At 41.5% G+C, this 15,008-nt stretch overlaps 1 protein-coding gene across 1 annotated transcript in view; it reads right to left on the bottom strand.

Annotated features, from left to right (window-relative positions):
* The window catches only part of si:ch211-51h4.2 (uncharacterized), a 108,903-nt gene that overhangs the window by 47,671 nt on the left and 46,224 nt on the right, over positions 1 to 15,008 (bottom strand). The window contains exon 8 of the mRNA XM_014216738.3: positions 11,656 to 11,779. Coding sequence (XP_014072213.3) covers positions 11,656 to 11,779 — 124 coding nt within the window. The remainder of the gene's footprint in view (positions 1 to 11,655; positions 11,780 to 15,008) is intronic.

Genomic DNA, 15,008 nt, shown 5'->3' with positions numbered 1-15,008 from the left:
TTGTCCAGGTGGGAAAGGGCAGTGTGGAATGCAATAGAGATTTCATCATCTGTGGATCTGTTAGGGCAGTATGCAAATTGGAGTGGGTCTAGGGTTTCTATGATAATGGTGCTGATGTGAGCCATGACCAGCCTTTCAAAACATTTCATGGCTACAGACGTGAGTGCTACGGGTCGGTAGTCATTTAAGCAGGTTACCTTAGCCTCTATGGGCTAGGTGGGACGCAAGCGTCCCACCCGTGGTGCACTCCATCAACAGCAGGTGCATTTCAAGAGCGGCAAATTTGAATCCAAATAAATGTCAAAATTCAAATTTTTCAAACATACAACTATTTTACACCCTTTGAAAGATAAACATCTCCTTAATCTAACCACGTTTTACGATTTCAAAAAGGTTTTACGGCAAAAGCATAAATTTAGAGTATGTTAGGACAGTACATTTACAAGAGTTGTGTGTAATGTTGTGCCGATTCAAAGACAGGCGTCACCAAAACCATAAAATCAGCTAAAATTATGCACTAACCTTTTACAATCTCCAACAGATGACACTCCTAGGACATTGTGTTAGACAATGCATGCATTTTTAGTTCTATCAAGTTCATATTTATATCCAAAAACAGCGTTTTACTGTGGCGTTGATGTTCAGGAAATCGTTTCCCTCCAATAACCGGCATTCAAGTCAGCACCACAAATTAAATAATTAAAATTAGAAAACATTGGTAAAATATTATATTGTCATTTAAAGAATTATAGATTTACATCTCTTGAACGCAATCAACTTGCCAGATTTAAAAATAACCTTACTGGGAAATCACACTTTGCAATAATCTGAGCACTGCGCCCAGAAAAATACGCGTTGCGATACAGACTAGCCGCCATGTTGGGGAGATCTAAAATCGAAAATACTATGTAAATAATCCATTACCTTTGATTCTCTTCATCAGATGTCACTTCCAGGTATCACAGGTCCATAACGAATGTAGTTTTGTTCAAAAAAGCTCATCATTTATGTCCAAAAATCTCCGTCTTGTTAGCACATGATCTAAGCCCGCCGGACTTCACTTCATGAACGAGGGGAAAAAATATATTTACGTTCGTTCAAACATGTCAAACGTTGTATAGCATAAATCATTAGGGCCTTTTTTAACCAGAACATGAATAATATTCAAGGTGGACGAATGCATTCTCTTTTATAACGTATTGGAACGAGGGTACCCAACATGAACTCGCGCGCCAGGTGTCTAATGGGCCATCATCGTTCCATGGCTCTTGTTCGGTCAGATCTCCCTCCAGAAGACTCAAAACACTTTGTAAAGGCTGGTGACATCTAGTGGAAGCAATAGGAAGTGCCAAAATATTCCTCAGCCCCTGTGTTTTTCAATGGCATAGGTTTAAAGGTAATACAACACATCAGGTATCCACTTCCTGTCAGAATCTGTCTCAGGGTTTTGCCTGCCAAATGAGTTCTGTTATACTCACAGACACCATTCAAACAGTTTTAGAAACTTTAGGGTGTTTTCTATCCATATATAATAAGTATATGCATATTCTAGTTACTGGGTAGGATTAGTAACCAGATTAAATCGGGTACATTTTTTTATCCAGCCGTGCAAATACTGCCCCCTAGCCCTAACAGGTTAGTGTTCTTGGGCCCAGGGACTATGGTGGTCTACTTGAAACATGTTGGTATTACAGACTCAGACAGGGAGAGGTTGAAAATGTCAGTGAAGACACTTGCCAGTTGGTCAGCGCATGCTCGGAGTACACATCTTGGTAATCCGTCTGGCCCTTGTGAATGTTGACCTGTTTAAAGGTCTTACTCACATCGGCTGTGGAGGGTGTGATCACACAGTTGTCCAGAACAGCTGATGCTCTCAGGCAGGTTTCAGTGTTACTTGCCTCGAAGCGAGCATAGAAGTAATTTAGCTTGTCTGGTAGGTTTGTGTCACTGGGTAGCTCTCGGCTGTGCTTCCCTTTGTAGTTTGCAAGCCCTGCCACATGCGCCGAGCGTTGGAGCCGGTGCAATACGATTTGATCTTAGTCCTGTATTGACGCTTTGCCTGTTTGATGGTTTGTTGGAGGGCATAGCGGGATTTCTTATAAGCTTCTGGGTTAGAGTCCTGCTCCTTGAAAGCGGCAGCTCTACCCTTTAGCTCAGTGCGGATGTTGCCTGTAATCAATTGCTTCTGGTTGGGGTATGTATGTACAGTCACTGAGGGGAGGACGTCATCAATGCACTTATTTATGAAGCCAGTGACTGATGTGGTGTACTCCTCAATGCCATCGGAAGAATACCTGAACATATTCCAGTCTGTGCTAGCAAAACAGTCCTGTAGCTTAGCATCTGCTTCATCTGACCACTTTTTTATTGACCTGGTGCTTCCTGCTTAAATTTTTGCTTGTAAGCAGGAATCTTGAGGATAGAATTATAGTCAGATTTGCCAAATGGGGGGCGCGGGAGAGCTTTGTACGCGTCTCTGTGTGTGGAGTAAAGGTAGTCTTATAAGAGCACAAGGCGAGACTCAGATGCAGAAAAGGGGAGGCAGATGGTTTGAGTCTTTGATATTTATTATTATCCAAAAGGGTAGGCAAGAGAATGATCGTGGACAGGCAAAAGGTCAAAACCAGTTCAGAGTCCAGGAGGTACAGAGTGGCAGGCAGGCTCGAGGTCAAGGCAGGCAGAATGGTCAGGCAGGTGGCTACAGAGTCCAGAAACAGGCAAGGGTCAAAACCGGGAGGAATAGCAAAAAGAGAATAGAAAAAGCAGGAGAAAATACACCTGAGAAAATAAGCAACACCTGGAGGGGTAGGAGAAAATCACAAGGACAGGTGAAACAGATCAGGGCGTGACAGGTCTAGAATTTATATCCCTCCCCTTGCACATTTAACATGCTGTGGGAATTTGGTAAAACCGATTTAAGTTTCCCTGCATTAAAGTTCCTGGCCACTACGAAGGTCTGATTCAAGCAGTCTCCCCTGAACAGTTGATGTTGAGATGTGTCTGTTACTTGAACTCTGTGAAGCATTTATTTGGGCTGCAATTTCTAACCTCTGCAGCAGAGGTAACTCTGGGTCTTCCTTTTCTGTGGGGGTCCTCATGAGAGCCAGTTTCATCATAGCGCTTGATGGTTTTTGCGACTGCACTTGAAGAAACATTCAAAGTTCTTGACATTTTCCAGATTGACTGACCTTCATGTCTTAAAGTAATGATAGACTGTCGTTTCTCTTTGCTTATTTGAGCTATTTTTGCCATAATATGTACTTTGTGTTTTTACCAAATATCTTCTGTATTTGGTACCACTCCTACCTTGTCACAACACAACTGATTGGTTGTGATTGGCTCAAATGCATTAAGAAGGAAAGAAATTCCACAAATGTACTTTTAACAAGGCACAGCTGTTAATTGAAATTCATTCCAGGTGACTACCTCATAAAGCTGGTTGAGAGAATACCAAGAGTGTGCAAAGCTGTCATGAAGGCAAAGGGTGGCTACTGAAGAATCTCAAACATAAAATATATTACAGTTGTTTAACACTTTTTTGGTTAGGACATGATTCCATATGTGTTATTTCATAGTTTTGATGTCTTCACTATTATTCTACAATGTAGAAAATAGTAAAAATAAAGAAAAACCCTGGAATGAGTAGGTGTGTTGAAACTTTTGACTGGTACTGTATATATATATATATATGTATTGGTAACTCAGTCCTGCTTTAAACTTACTCTGGAAAGTTGTAATAGTAGAATGCACAAGGTGACATTTCATGTTAGTCATTGCATACTGTAATGACCTGACTAGATCATGAAGGAACAATTGTCCAGACAGAGGATGGAGTTAACGAATGGACGGTTTATTAACACAACTTAACACAGGCTACTGTTTGGCCGTAGCCCACGCCAAATAAATGAAAGGTACACTACAAACGAACCGTGACCTTCTCTTGTGAAGCCCAGACGTAAGAGAGAGAACAATGGCTAAACTCGGTCTTAACTTCCAATGCTCCATCCCCCTGCCCAACCCCCCTTCACGCCACTCCACCAACCACCAGGCTGCCCGGTATCAGAACATTCCAGGCATTCCCGTGATTGGCAGATAGCAGGTTGATTGGCATGACCCCGCGAACACTGGTAAGTACGACACAACCCACTAATAGCCTAACACATAACCCACAACTGTCTGTGCGGGTCGCTACAATACCTTTAGATAGCTATTTTGTTTTTTTGTTTTTTTAGCCCATAGATATTGTTGTAATTTTTTTGTCACTCAAATATCACATGAATACACATTAGATATGGCAAAATGTATAGAATTGCAAGAAAATGTGCTTTAAAACTGCAAAACTTTCTTTACACCCCATGACAAAATGTGTAGAATTGCAGGAAATAAGCTTTAAACCTGCAAAATTCGCAAGATGTTCAACAATGGTGGAAGGGGGACCCCTACTGAAAAAGTCTGGGAACCCCTGGTCTAGGACATCTAAACTCAGCAAAAAAAGAAACATCCCTTTTTCAGGACCCTGTCTTTCAAAGATAATTCGTAAAAATCAAAATAACTTCACAGATCTTCATTGTAAAGGGTTTAAACACTGTTTACCATGCTTGTTCAATGACATTGAGCACGTCTGGTACCTGTTGGATCGGAGGGTGAGGGCTAGGGCCATTCCCCCAGAAATGTTTTTGTCTCAGTTGTTGAATCTTGTTATGTTCATACAAATATTTTCACATGTTAAGTTTGCTGAAAATAAATGCAGTTGACAGTGAGAGGACGTTTCTTTTTTTGGTGAGTTTATATTTGGGCTATATATCAATCTAGAACAGGATTATCTATTTTGGATGCAATTTGAGTTGATGGAGAGAGAGAAAGACTGCCAGTAAGTACTCGCCTGTGCACTGATTTAAAGCAACGGTATTCAAGTGATAGGCTGTTTTAAAACTCTGCAGCTGCAATTAAAAACCAATCTTTACAATAAAAAATAAGGTGACCCCTGAAAGCCAGGTGGAGATGGATAAATTAGATGTTTATTCGGTCTTTATATTTCTGTAGGCAATGCTGCAGCAAATGTAGGTCTACCTGTCACTAGAAACAAAGACAAAAAGTTACCATGATGAGATGATAGGTCTACATGCGTTGTGAACTGCACTCCATACTGAGATGAGCTGTCTGTCCACACCCTGAGCGTTGATAATTCATCATGCAGAGGCCGGAGAGAAACCATATTTAGACATTGCATATAATTTAACTGTTCCATTTCATGCCATGCTGTTCATATACATAATTTATTATAATTTACCGTTTTTTTTTGCAGTTATTTATCCCGGGAAAAGAGAGTGGTACATGTACCCCCACACATTGACTGGGTACCGGTACCCTCTCTATATATAGTTTTGTTATTGTTATTTTAGTGTGTTACTTTTTTTAACTTTAGTTTATTTAGTAAATAATTTCTTAACTCTTATCTTTCTTAAAACTGCATTGTTGGTTAAGGGCTTGTAAGTAAGCATTTCACGGTAAGGTCTACAATTGTATTCGGGGCATGTGACAAATACAATTTGATTTGATTTTATGGTTATGGGCGGTAAATCCCAGTAAATCTTGGTAACTGGGTTCCCGCCATTCAACCCTAGCCTGTACTCTCCCTTTCATTCCCAGCCCTGTAAATCAGGCCAGGGTAGCTCTTCTCAGGCAATGCATACCTTTAGAGCAGGGCTGTCAAACTCATTCCATGGAGGGCCGAGTGTCTGCGAGTTTTTGGTTTTTCCTTTCAATTAAGACCTAGACAACCAGGTGAGGGGAGTTCCTTATTAATCAGTGCCCTTAATTAATCAATGAAGTACAAGGGTGTACAAGGGTGTACCTCAGCCCTCCATGGAATGAGTTTGACACATGCTTTAGAGGTACAGTGGCTATGTCTCTCATCACTCATGTCTGTTTAACATAAAAACTGTAGTCAACTATAAACTTCAACTTAGTTCCACAACAGTGAAAATGGAGATATGCAATGCATGTATTCAAAATGGGTGGAGGGCCTTTCAGCTGCTCATCAGTGATGCAAAGCCCAACTCAGCAGGGTTGACTGTGAGCAGCTTAAAGAGAAATACTACTTGCGACAGCAACGCAATGCCAAGTTATTTTCGGAGTTGCTTTTTAGGGACCCCCATAAAGATTCAATTTACAGCCAAATTCACAAGGAGGTCAGCGCTGAGCCTGTATCCATTATTCATTGTCAGCCGACACATTTTTCAGTAATTGTTCATAACCACTGTGTCAGCAGTGGAGAGAGAACACTTTTTGCAGTCACTTAAGAGCCATGGCATGTTGGTGAAACTCTGCTGCCTACTCGGTTATTGTGACACTCCACAGAGAGATTACAAAAGAGCCTGATGAGATTTATGTAATTACACTTTACTCATAGTCTCATACCATATCCAGTATCCACCACTCACTTACCAAAAGTATGCGGACACCTGCTTGTCGAAAATCTCATTCCAAAATCATGGGCATTCATATGGAGTTGGTCCCCCCTTTGCTGCTATAACAGCCTCCACTCTTCTGGGAAGGCTTTCCACTAGATGTTGGAACATTGCTGCGGGGACTTGCTTCTATTCAGCCACAAGAGCATTAGTGAGGTCGGGAACTGTTGTTGGGCGATTAGGCCTGGCTCCCAGTCGGAGTTCCAATTCATCCCAAAGGTGATCGATGGGGTTGAGGTCAGGGCTTTGTGTAGGCGAGTCAAAGTTCTTCCACACCGATCTCGACAAACCATTTCTGTATTGAGCTCGCTTTGTGCACGGGGCATTGTCATGCTGAAACTGGAAAGGCCTTCCCCAGACTGTTGCCAAAAAGTTGGAAGCACAGAATCGTCTAGAATGTCATTGTATGCTGTTGCGTTAAGATTTCCCATCACTGGAACTAAGGGGCCTAGCATGAACGGTTGAGCCGTTGTTGCTCCTAGACGTTTACACTTCACAATAACAGCACTTACAGTTGACTGTGGGAGTTCTAGCAAGGCAGAAATTTGAGAAAATGACTTGTTGGAAAGGTGGGATCCTATGACAGTGCCAAGTTGAAAGTCATTGAGCTCTTCAGTAAGGCCATTCTACTACCAATGTTTCTCTATGGAGATTGCATGGCGGTGTGCTCGAATTTTATACACGTGTCAGCAACGGGTGTGGCTGAAATAGCCAAATCCATTAATTTGAAGGGGTGTCCACATACTTTTGTACATATAGTGTATGTGCTGAGTGTAGAGGGAGGACAAGTGCGCCTAGCGAAATATGATTCACAATGCAACTTTTATTTTAAATGCAGTAAACGTGATGAGCAAAATAATGGCAAATATTTTGATATTTCATATAGTTAGATACTTACCTTAAATTCCACACATAGCTTAGTTCACATATAGCTGCAGAAGAGTATATGTCACCCAAAATATATGACAACATGCCAGACTGTATTCAGATACATGTGCATTAGAGAGGTGCAAAAGTCAAATGTGCTCCACTGTTAGAATGCATGGGGACATCAGGGATTTTCAGAGCATGGGTTTAACTATAACAAAGGCATTCTCGGGAGTTGTCTTTTTATGACTCCCGTAAGGGTATTATTCTGTCCTTGAGGAACAACAGAGAAATAGAAGAGATTGATTTTAGATTGCTTTGATAACACACAGTGATACACACACACACACACACACACACACACACACACACACACACACACACACACACACACACACACACACACACACACACACACACACACACACACACACACACACACACACACACACACACACACACACACACACACACAGTCCCGGAGCTACAACTCTAGCGGAGGTTAAGATCTAGAAGTTCAGCATAGGAACAGAAGGTTGTGGTGTAATAGCACTATGTTACTATGAGATAGAGAGAACAAGGTCACTGCAGAGAGTCACTGCACAGAGTCACTGCACAGGCAAACTAAAACTAATCAAATCTGCCTCTTTGTAGAGAAAGCATCTACAGTGGTTGCTTTTTCTAGTTTTTATCTGAAACAATCATTCCGCAGGAACACCATGGACAAAAAGGAAATGGCAGTTTGCCCACTGATGTTCACTTTCAAAGATGGGACGCATTGTAAAGACTGCAACTCACAGTAGCTTGCTTAATTGCCATAGCTGAAGGCACTCTTCTTGGATGAGAGCGAGGTTGACATTTACATGCTTAGCAAAATGTCTTTGATTACCTGTTTATGAGATACAAGATTTGATCAGAGTTTGGCAGATATTGTGAGACACACTGGGAACAACTCTCTCTGATTAGAGGAATACTGCCATCCACACGGCCAAGAGATTTCAGGTCCCCTACGCGCAGTGACAGCCAAGCAAAATGATTTACCAGTCTGCCAGTGATTTGTTATGATGAGGTTACAACCTTACAGATTACCACTGTATGTTTGTGAGTGACTGAGTGTGGGTGTGAAGCTGCACACAGAATGAATAAAACATCACAAGGTAGAAATATATATTTTTGGGACCATTGTGGTACCATTAATGACATAAAAAGAGAGAGACGGAGATGATAAAAGCATCTAGCAGAGCTTCCTGTAGATAGGGAAGTCGATAAGACAGTACCATCAGATAAGAACAATTACCAACAACTTCCACAGCAACTACAACAAAACTTCTGCTGTATTTCTGGCTTCCAGTGGCAGAGACAATAAAACTTTTACTTTCCATAATAATACATTCTGTCCTGACAAAAAACTTGGGTGGTTTTATAAAAAGTTTAAGGACTTGTTTAGATTGCACGGCTGTGTGCTCGATTTTATACACCTGTCAGCAGCGGCTGAAATAGCCGAATTCACTCATTTGAAGGGGTGTCCACAGAATTTTTTGTGTAAATGAATGTCTACAAGTTGAAACTAAGTGTTTCTCACTACCTAGATTTAGAGTGTGTGTGTAGTGTAAAGTTAATATGTTCATCAAAAACAGATCCAGAATGAGACTAACCATTTTCAAATTGCAAGTACAGACTAGGCATTCTACTACGCATGTAGCAATAGGACAAATACATAGACACAGGATAGAAAATAATACTAAGGACTATGTTTGCACCATTTCCTAACACCTTGAGTAATTTTTGTGTCAGACAACTCAACAATAATTATACAAAGCTAAGAGACCACAACCTTGTAGCATGTGGCATCCTGTTATTGTTCTGGCTAAGCCAACAGTAGGGACGGACTAGAACAGCTCCAGCAGTGCTTTTGACACCGTTTCTGACATTGAGAATCACTGACCTGAAAAAATCGAATGGCAGCCCGTGTTACACACACAGTGGGATCCTGTGCCATCTGCATGAAGTGAAAAATCTACCATGCCACTTGCATCCTAACTCCCAGCATGTAATGTGACAGAAGACCGACTACAGAGACAGAGTAAAAAGGACAGTAATGACTGCACTGTCAGCTCAAACAGCAGTCATAATAACATTACAGTCATTTATTTAATATGGCAATCTTGATTGCTGTCCTTGAATTCTGACTGGGTATTCAACCTCAACGTTCATAACCCTGCCTTCAGCAGCCTTATCTTGGTCTGCCAACCAGGGACAGAGTGGCTTTACATCCACCCTAGAGAGAGCCGCTATTCTCTCAGCCTCTAAGATGGAAATCCATTATGGATGATTATTTAAAGCGGCAGAATTGTTGAATTATGACCGCATAGGTTTTTTTAACTAGCACGCCAGACCATTGTCTTACATTTCCTATGCATTATTAATACATTTAAACAGAAGCCAAATCCAAGTAAGAAACCATATGCATTTTTAATGGATCTATATATCAGATTATTCATTTCAGTAGAAGTTAAAGGCGGCCAAGCCAACCTTAACAGGAAATCCTTGACTGGTGGCAATTAGCAGGCCAGCAGCTAACACACTTCCTGTCTCTGTCTCCTCTTAATGAGTTCCAGGCAGCCATCTAACTCATTTGCATATTCAATTGCAGGCTTGGCAGCCAGACACACATCTTCCTCAGACTGTTTAACATTACCCCTGACCCTTACAGCCTTACAGAACTGGAAACAGAGATGAAGGACCCAATAGGAGAGGATCTAGGAGTATCTGTGGATTATGTGTTACCCAAGGAACTGGAACCAGAGAGAGAGAGAGGGTGCATATCGGTGGATTGTGAACAAAAAACAACTATTATCACTAAAGTTAATGTGTGGTCATTGACTGTTTGATTCTATTACTGTCAGGGAAATAAAATAAAAGCCCTCCCATTACATTTTAATTATGTTGTACATTTAGGTGTGGAACACATTTCAGTAGTGCCTTATTCAACAGTGTCAGATCAGATATGTCCCCAAGTATGTAATGGGGTTTGGTCCTAGCTGATGTAGTGTGGGGCCTGGCCCTGAAAGAGGGTTGCCTGCCTGCCTGCCTGTCTGCCTGCCTGCCTGCCTGCCTGCCTGCCTGCCTGCCTGCCTGCCTGCCTGCCTGCCTGCCTGCCTGCCTGCCTGCCTGCCTGCCACTGGATGGATCCAGCTGCTGCTTAGATGTGCTGCGATTCACAGTGTGACCAAACTGGAGACTGGGGCGGCTCCTTCTGCAGCCCATAAAGCTGGCACACACAAATGATAAGCGTTCAAATTACAGATAAGCCCAGACGCCACGGACAAGGATAATACATCAATGAAGGTGAGTGATGAGGCCGATTTGTCCACTGATGAGACGTGGATGAAAACTAATGTCAAGTACCTAGGTGTCAGCTGGCAAGAGGACAACTCCCCTGTTTGATGAATGATTGAGCGTGGTTATTCATAGTATCAACACAGAACAGTGTGTCACTGATATATTCACACTACAGTAGATGATGTTTCTAGAATCAACTAGACAGGCACTGGCAGAGAGTGAAACCATAAATTAACCGCTAGGGTAAATCTGAGAAGGATCAAGGACTGTGACTGTTAATTGATATCAAATATTCCAGGTATTATATTAAGTTTGCCAATATCAAACAAAGGTCCTGTGGAGGTAATATAATCATCTAATCTTCTGCAACAATATCCATCACAATCTCTCAGAGTTGGCACTTTAATATGAGTTTTTATTGCATTTCTGTATTTGCATTCAACTACTGAGGGTACGAGACTTCACTCACAGGCGCTGGTATTTTCATTAAGATAAATAATATGTATTTCATTCCTTTCTTACCTCGGGGGTAGAAAGAAAGAGGTGTGCTCACATTGTGAGTTTCTTTGGCCTAATAAATCACGTCAGAAACCATTATTATTTAATCATTACATCCCATTATGACTGCTGTGTCATCTCCCTGCCTTCATCTCTGTGGATGAACTTCTATTCATCTTTATGACTCTTTATGTAATCTAATGAAGCAGTCACCTCATGAGAATAATTAAGGCATAGCTGTAAACATGGGAAGGCCAAACTGAGCAGAATCCAAAACCCGTTTTACACTATAAAACACTAACATATACAGCATCGTTCAACATTGTCATCTTGGGAAATTGAGCTTATGATAAAAAAAAATGCCTGTAATGAAATTCAACCAGTTTCTCTTTGAATGCAAACTATGATTTACATAATTAGCAACATTGTGCAGTAGATCGGAAACCCAGGATGACTTATTCAAATGGAACACACTTACTGTGATGATCAGCATGATGCCTTTCAGGAGGGTCAGTAGCGACGTGATTGGCTGAATGACCATCTGAGCCAGCAGGATTCCAAGAGATAGTGTCCAGGTAAACCCAGGAATGACATAGATATGGCTGTAGGTAGGTAGAGACAGACAGACACACAGACAGACAGACATGCAAACCACAGCATTAATGGCACACTATCAGAATAGCTCCCAAGATTAATATACATTTTTTTTGTGTTAGGCTAATAGCTGTGCATCTTTTTCTAAAGAGACACCATTATTTTTCAACAAAGACCTGTCCTTAGTTTCCCTTAATCAGCAGAAAACATCAGTAATCACATAAAAAGAGCCCACACATAAATTGTTGGAAGGCAAGCAATTTTGACATGCACACAAAGTAAATGGTTTTCCCTATGGACTATAGGCCTACAGTATACGTCTGTTGTCAAAGATTACTAATGCCATTAATAAATATGATTAGCATACATAGTGGCATACAATGGCTTCATTTCTCACTCAAATCATTTGGTTTGGCCAGAATAGACGGTGGGGACGGTGGATCCCACTAAGAGGGACTGAAATAACCTATTGATTAGTGCCTCCAGGGTGATCACTTGAAATTCACTGGGGTTTTTCTCTCCAATAACTGGCCTGCTCTCTGAGCCTATATCCAGCAGATATCCCAAGCTAATAACATGTTCTTAATAAACCACTCAAGCATTCACATGGGCTGCACCCAGTCCAACTAGAAACAGTTACTCTGAATAATATTCAGGTTATGTATTTACTGGGGTGGAACAAAATAAATTACCTCTTCAAACTGATAAATGTAATTACAGCCAAATTCCCACGCAGACGAAGAAAAAAACAAAGATAATGGGAGCTCACTTTGACTCCACACTTGAGCCACCTTGCCACAGCTGCTACAATACAGAACATCCAGGCAAGTGTCCCTGTGCTCTTGCACTGCAATTCCCCTTCAAATCAAATCAAATTGTATTTGTCACATGCGCCGAATACAACAGGTGTAGACCTTGCAGTGAAATGCCTACTTACAAGTCCTTAACCAACAATGCAGTTTGAAGAAAATACAAAAAAAGTAAGAGATAAAAGTAACAAATAATTAAAGAGTAGCAGTAAAATAACAATAGCGAGGCTATATACAGGGGGTACCGCTACAGAGTCAATGTGCGGGGGCACCAGTGTCAAGGTAATTGAGGTAATATGTACATGTCGGTAGAGTTATTAAAGTGAGTATGCATAGATAATAACAGAGAGTAGCAGCAGTGTAGAAGGGGGGGAGGCAATGCAAATAGTCTGGGTGGCCATTTGAATAGATGTTCAGGAGTCTTATGGCTTGGGGGTAGAAGCTGTTTAGAAGCCTCTTGGACCGAGACTTGGCGCTCCGGTACCGCTTGCCGTGCGGTAGCAGAGAAAACAGTCTATGACTAGTGTGGCTAGAGTCTTTGACAATGCTTAGGGCTTCCTCTGACACCGACTGGTATAGAGGTTCTGGATGGCAGGAAGCTTGGCCCCGGTGATGTACTGGGCCATACGCACAACCCTCTGTAATGCCTTGCGGTCGAAGGCCAAGCAGTTGCCATACCAGGCAGTGATGCAACCCATCAGGATGCTCTCGATGGTGCAGCTGTAAAACCTTTTGAGGATCTGAGGACCCATGCCAAATCTTTTCAGTCTCCTGAGGGGGAATAGGTTTTGTCATGCCTTCTTCACAACTGTCTTGGTGTGCTTGGACCATGTTAGTTTGTTGGAGATGTGGAAGCCAAGGAACTTGAAGCTCTCAACCTGCTCCACTACAGCCCTGTCGATGAGAATGGGGGCATGCTCGGTTCTCCTTTTCCTGTAGTCCACAATCATCTCCTTTGTCTTGATCACGTTGAGGGAGAGGTTGTTGTCCTTGCACCACATGGTCAGGTCTCTGACCTCCTCCCTATAGGCTGTCTCATCGTTGTCGGTGATCAGGTGATCACTGATGTGTCATCTGCAAACTTAATGGTGTTGGAGTCGTGCCTGGCCGTGCAGTCATGAGTGAACACGGAGTACAGGATGGGACTTCAACCCTATTCTTAGCCTATTGTACATACAGTATATGTACTAGTTAAAAATGTGTCCTGAATAATATTCACAGTGTTCAAAACATTATGCTCTTTCCATGACATAGACTGACCAGGTGAATCCAGGTGAAAGCTATGATCCCTCATTCATGGCACTTCAGTCAGTGTAGATGAAGGGGAGGAGACAAATTAAAGAAGGATTTTTAACCTCTTCGCTGTAGGGGGCAGTATTTTCACGGCCGGATGAAAAACGTACCCAAATTAAACGGCCTACTACTCGGGCCCAGAGTCAAATATTTGCATATTATTAGTAGATTTGGATAGAAAACACTCTGAAGTTTCTAAAACTGTTTGAATGATGTCTGTGAGTATAACAGAACTCATATGGCAGGTAAAAACCTGAGAAAAATCCAACTAGCAAGTGGGAAGTCTGAGAATTGTAGTCTTTCAGACCATTTTCTATTGAAACTACAGTGTCTGTGGGGTCAACTTGCACTTCCTAAGGCTTCCACTAGATGTCAACAGTCTTTCAAAGTTGTTTGAGTCTTCTATGGTGAATTTTGACCGAATAACAGCCGGTTCATGCAGTGTACTGTCTGAGGTCATGTAGTTATTTCATGCGCATTCACACATGGATAGCATTTTATTTTTCTTCTGTAATGAATACGCTATTGTCCGGTTGGAATATTATCGATTGTTTATGTTAAAAACACCCTAAGGTTTGATTGGAAATAGCATTTGACATATTTCTACAAACGGTAATGGAACTTTTGAGCTTTTCGTCTATTGATTTGCGCCCCCGTCTCGTGCCTTTTGGAATAGTGTTCTGGACGCGCCAACAAAACAGAGATATTTGGACATAAATTATGGACTTTATCAAACAAATGAACATTTGTTGTGGAAGTGGGAGTCCTTCCGAGTGCATTCCGCCGAAGATCACCAAAGGTAAGAAAATATTTATAACAGTATTTTAGAGTTTTGATGACGCCGTGGCTTGACGGCTAACTGTATAGCTTGCATTGATGGTTGAGCTATGTACTCAGAATATTGAACAATGTGCTTTCTCCATAAAGTTATTTTGAAATCTGACACAGCGGTTGCATTAAGAGGTAGTAAATCTATAATTCTTTAAATAATTGTTATATATTTTGTCAACGTTTATGATGAGTATTTCTGTAAATGAATGTGCACATTGTGGTCATTCACCGGAAGTTTTGGAGGCTAATCATTTTCTGAACATCACGCGCCAATGTAAAATGCTGTTTTTGGATATAAATATGA

The sequence above is a fragment of the Salmo salar genome, chromosome 10 (assembly GCF_965601325.2).
Source record: "Salmo salar chromosome 10, fSalSal1, whole genome shotgun sequence".
Taxonomy (NCBI): domain Eukaryota; kingdom Metazoa; phylum Chordata; class Actinopteri; order Salmoniformes; family Salmonidae; genus Salmo; species Salmo salar.
This window is presented reverse-complemented; position numbering and strand designations above follow the sequence as displayed.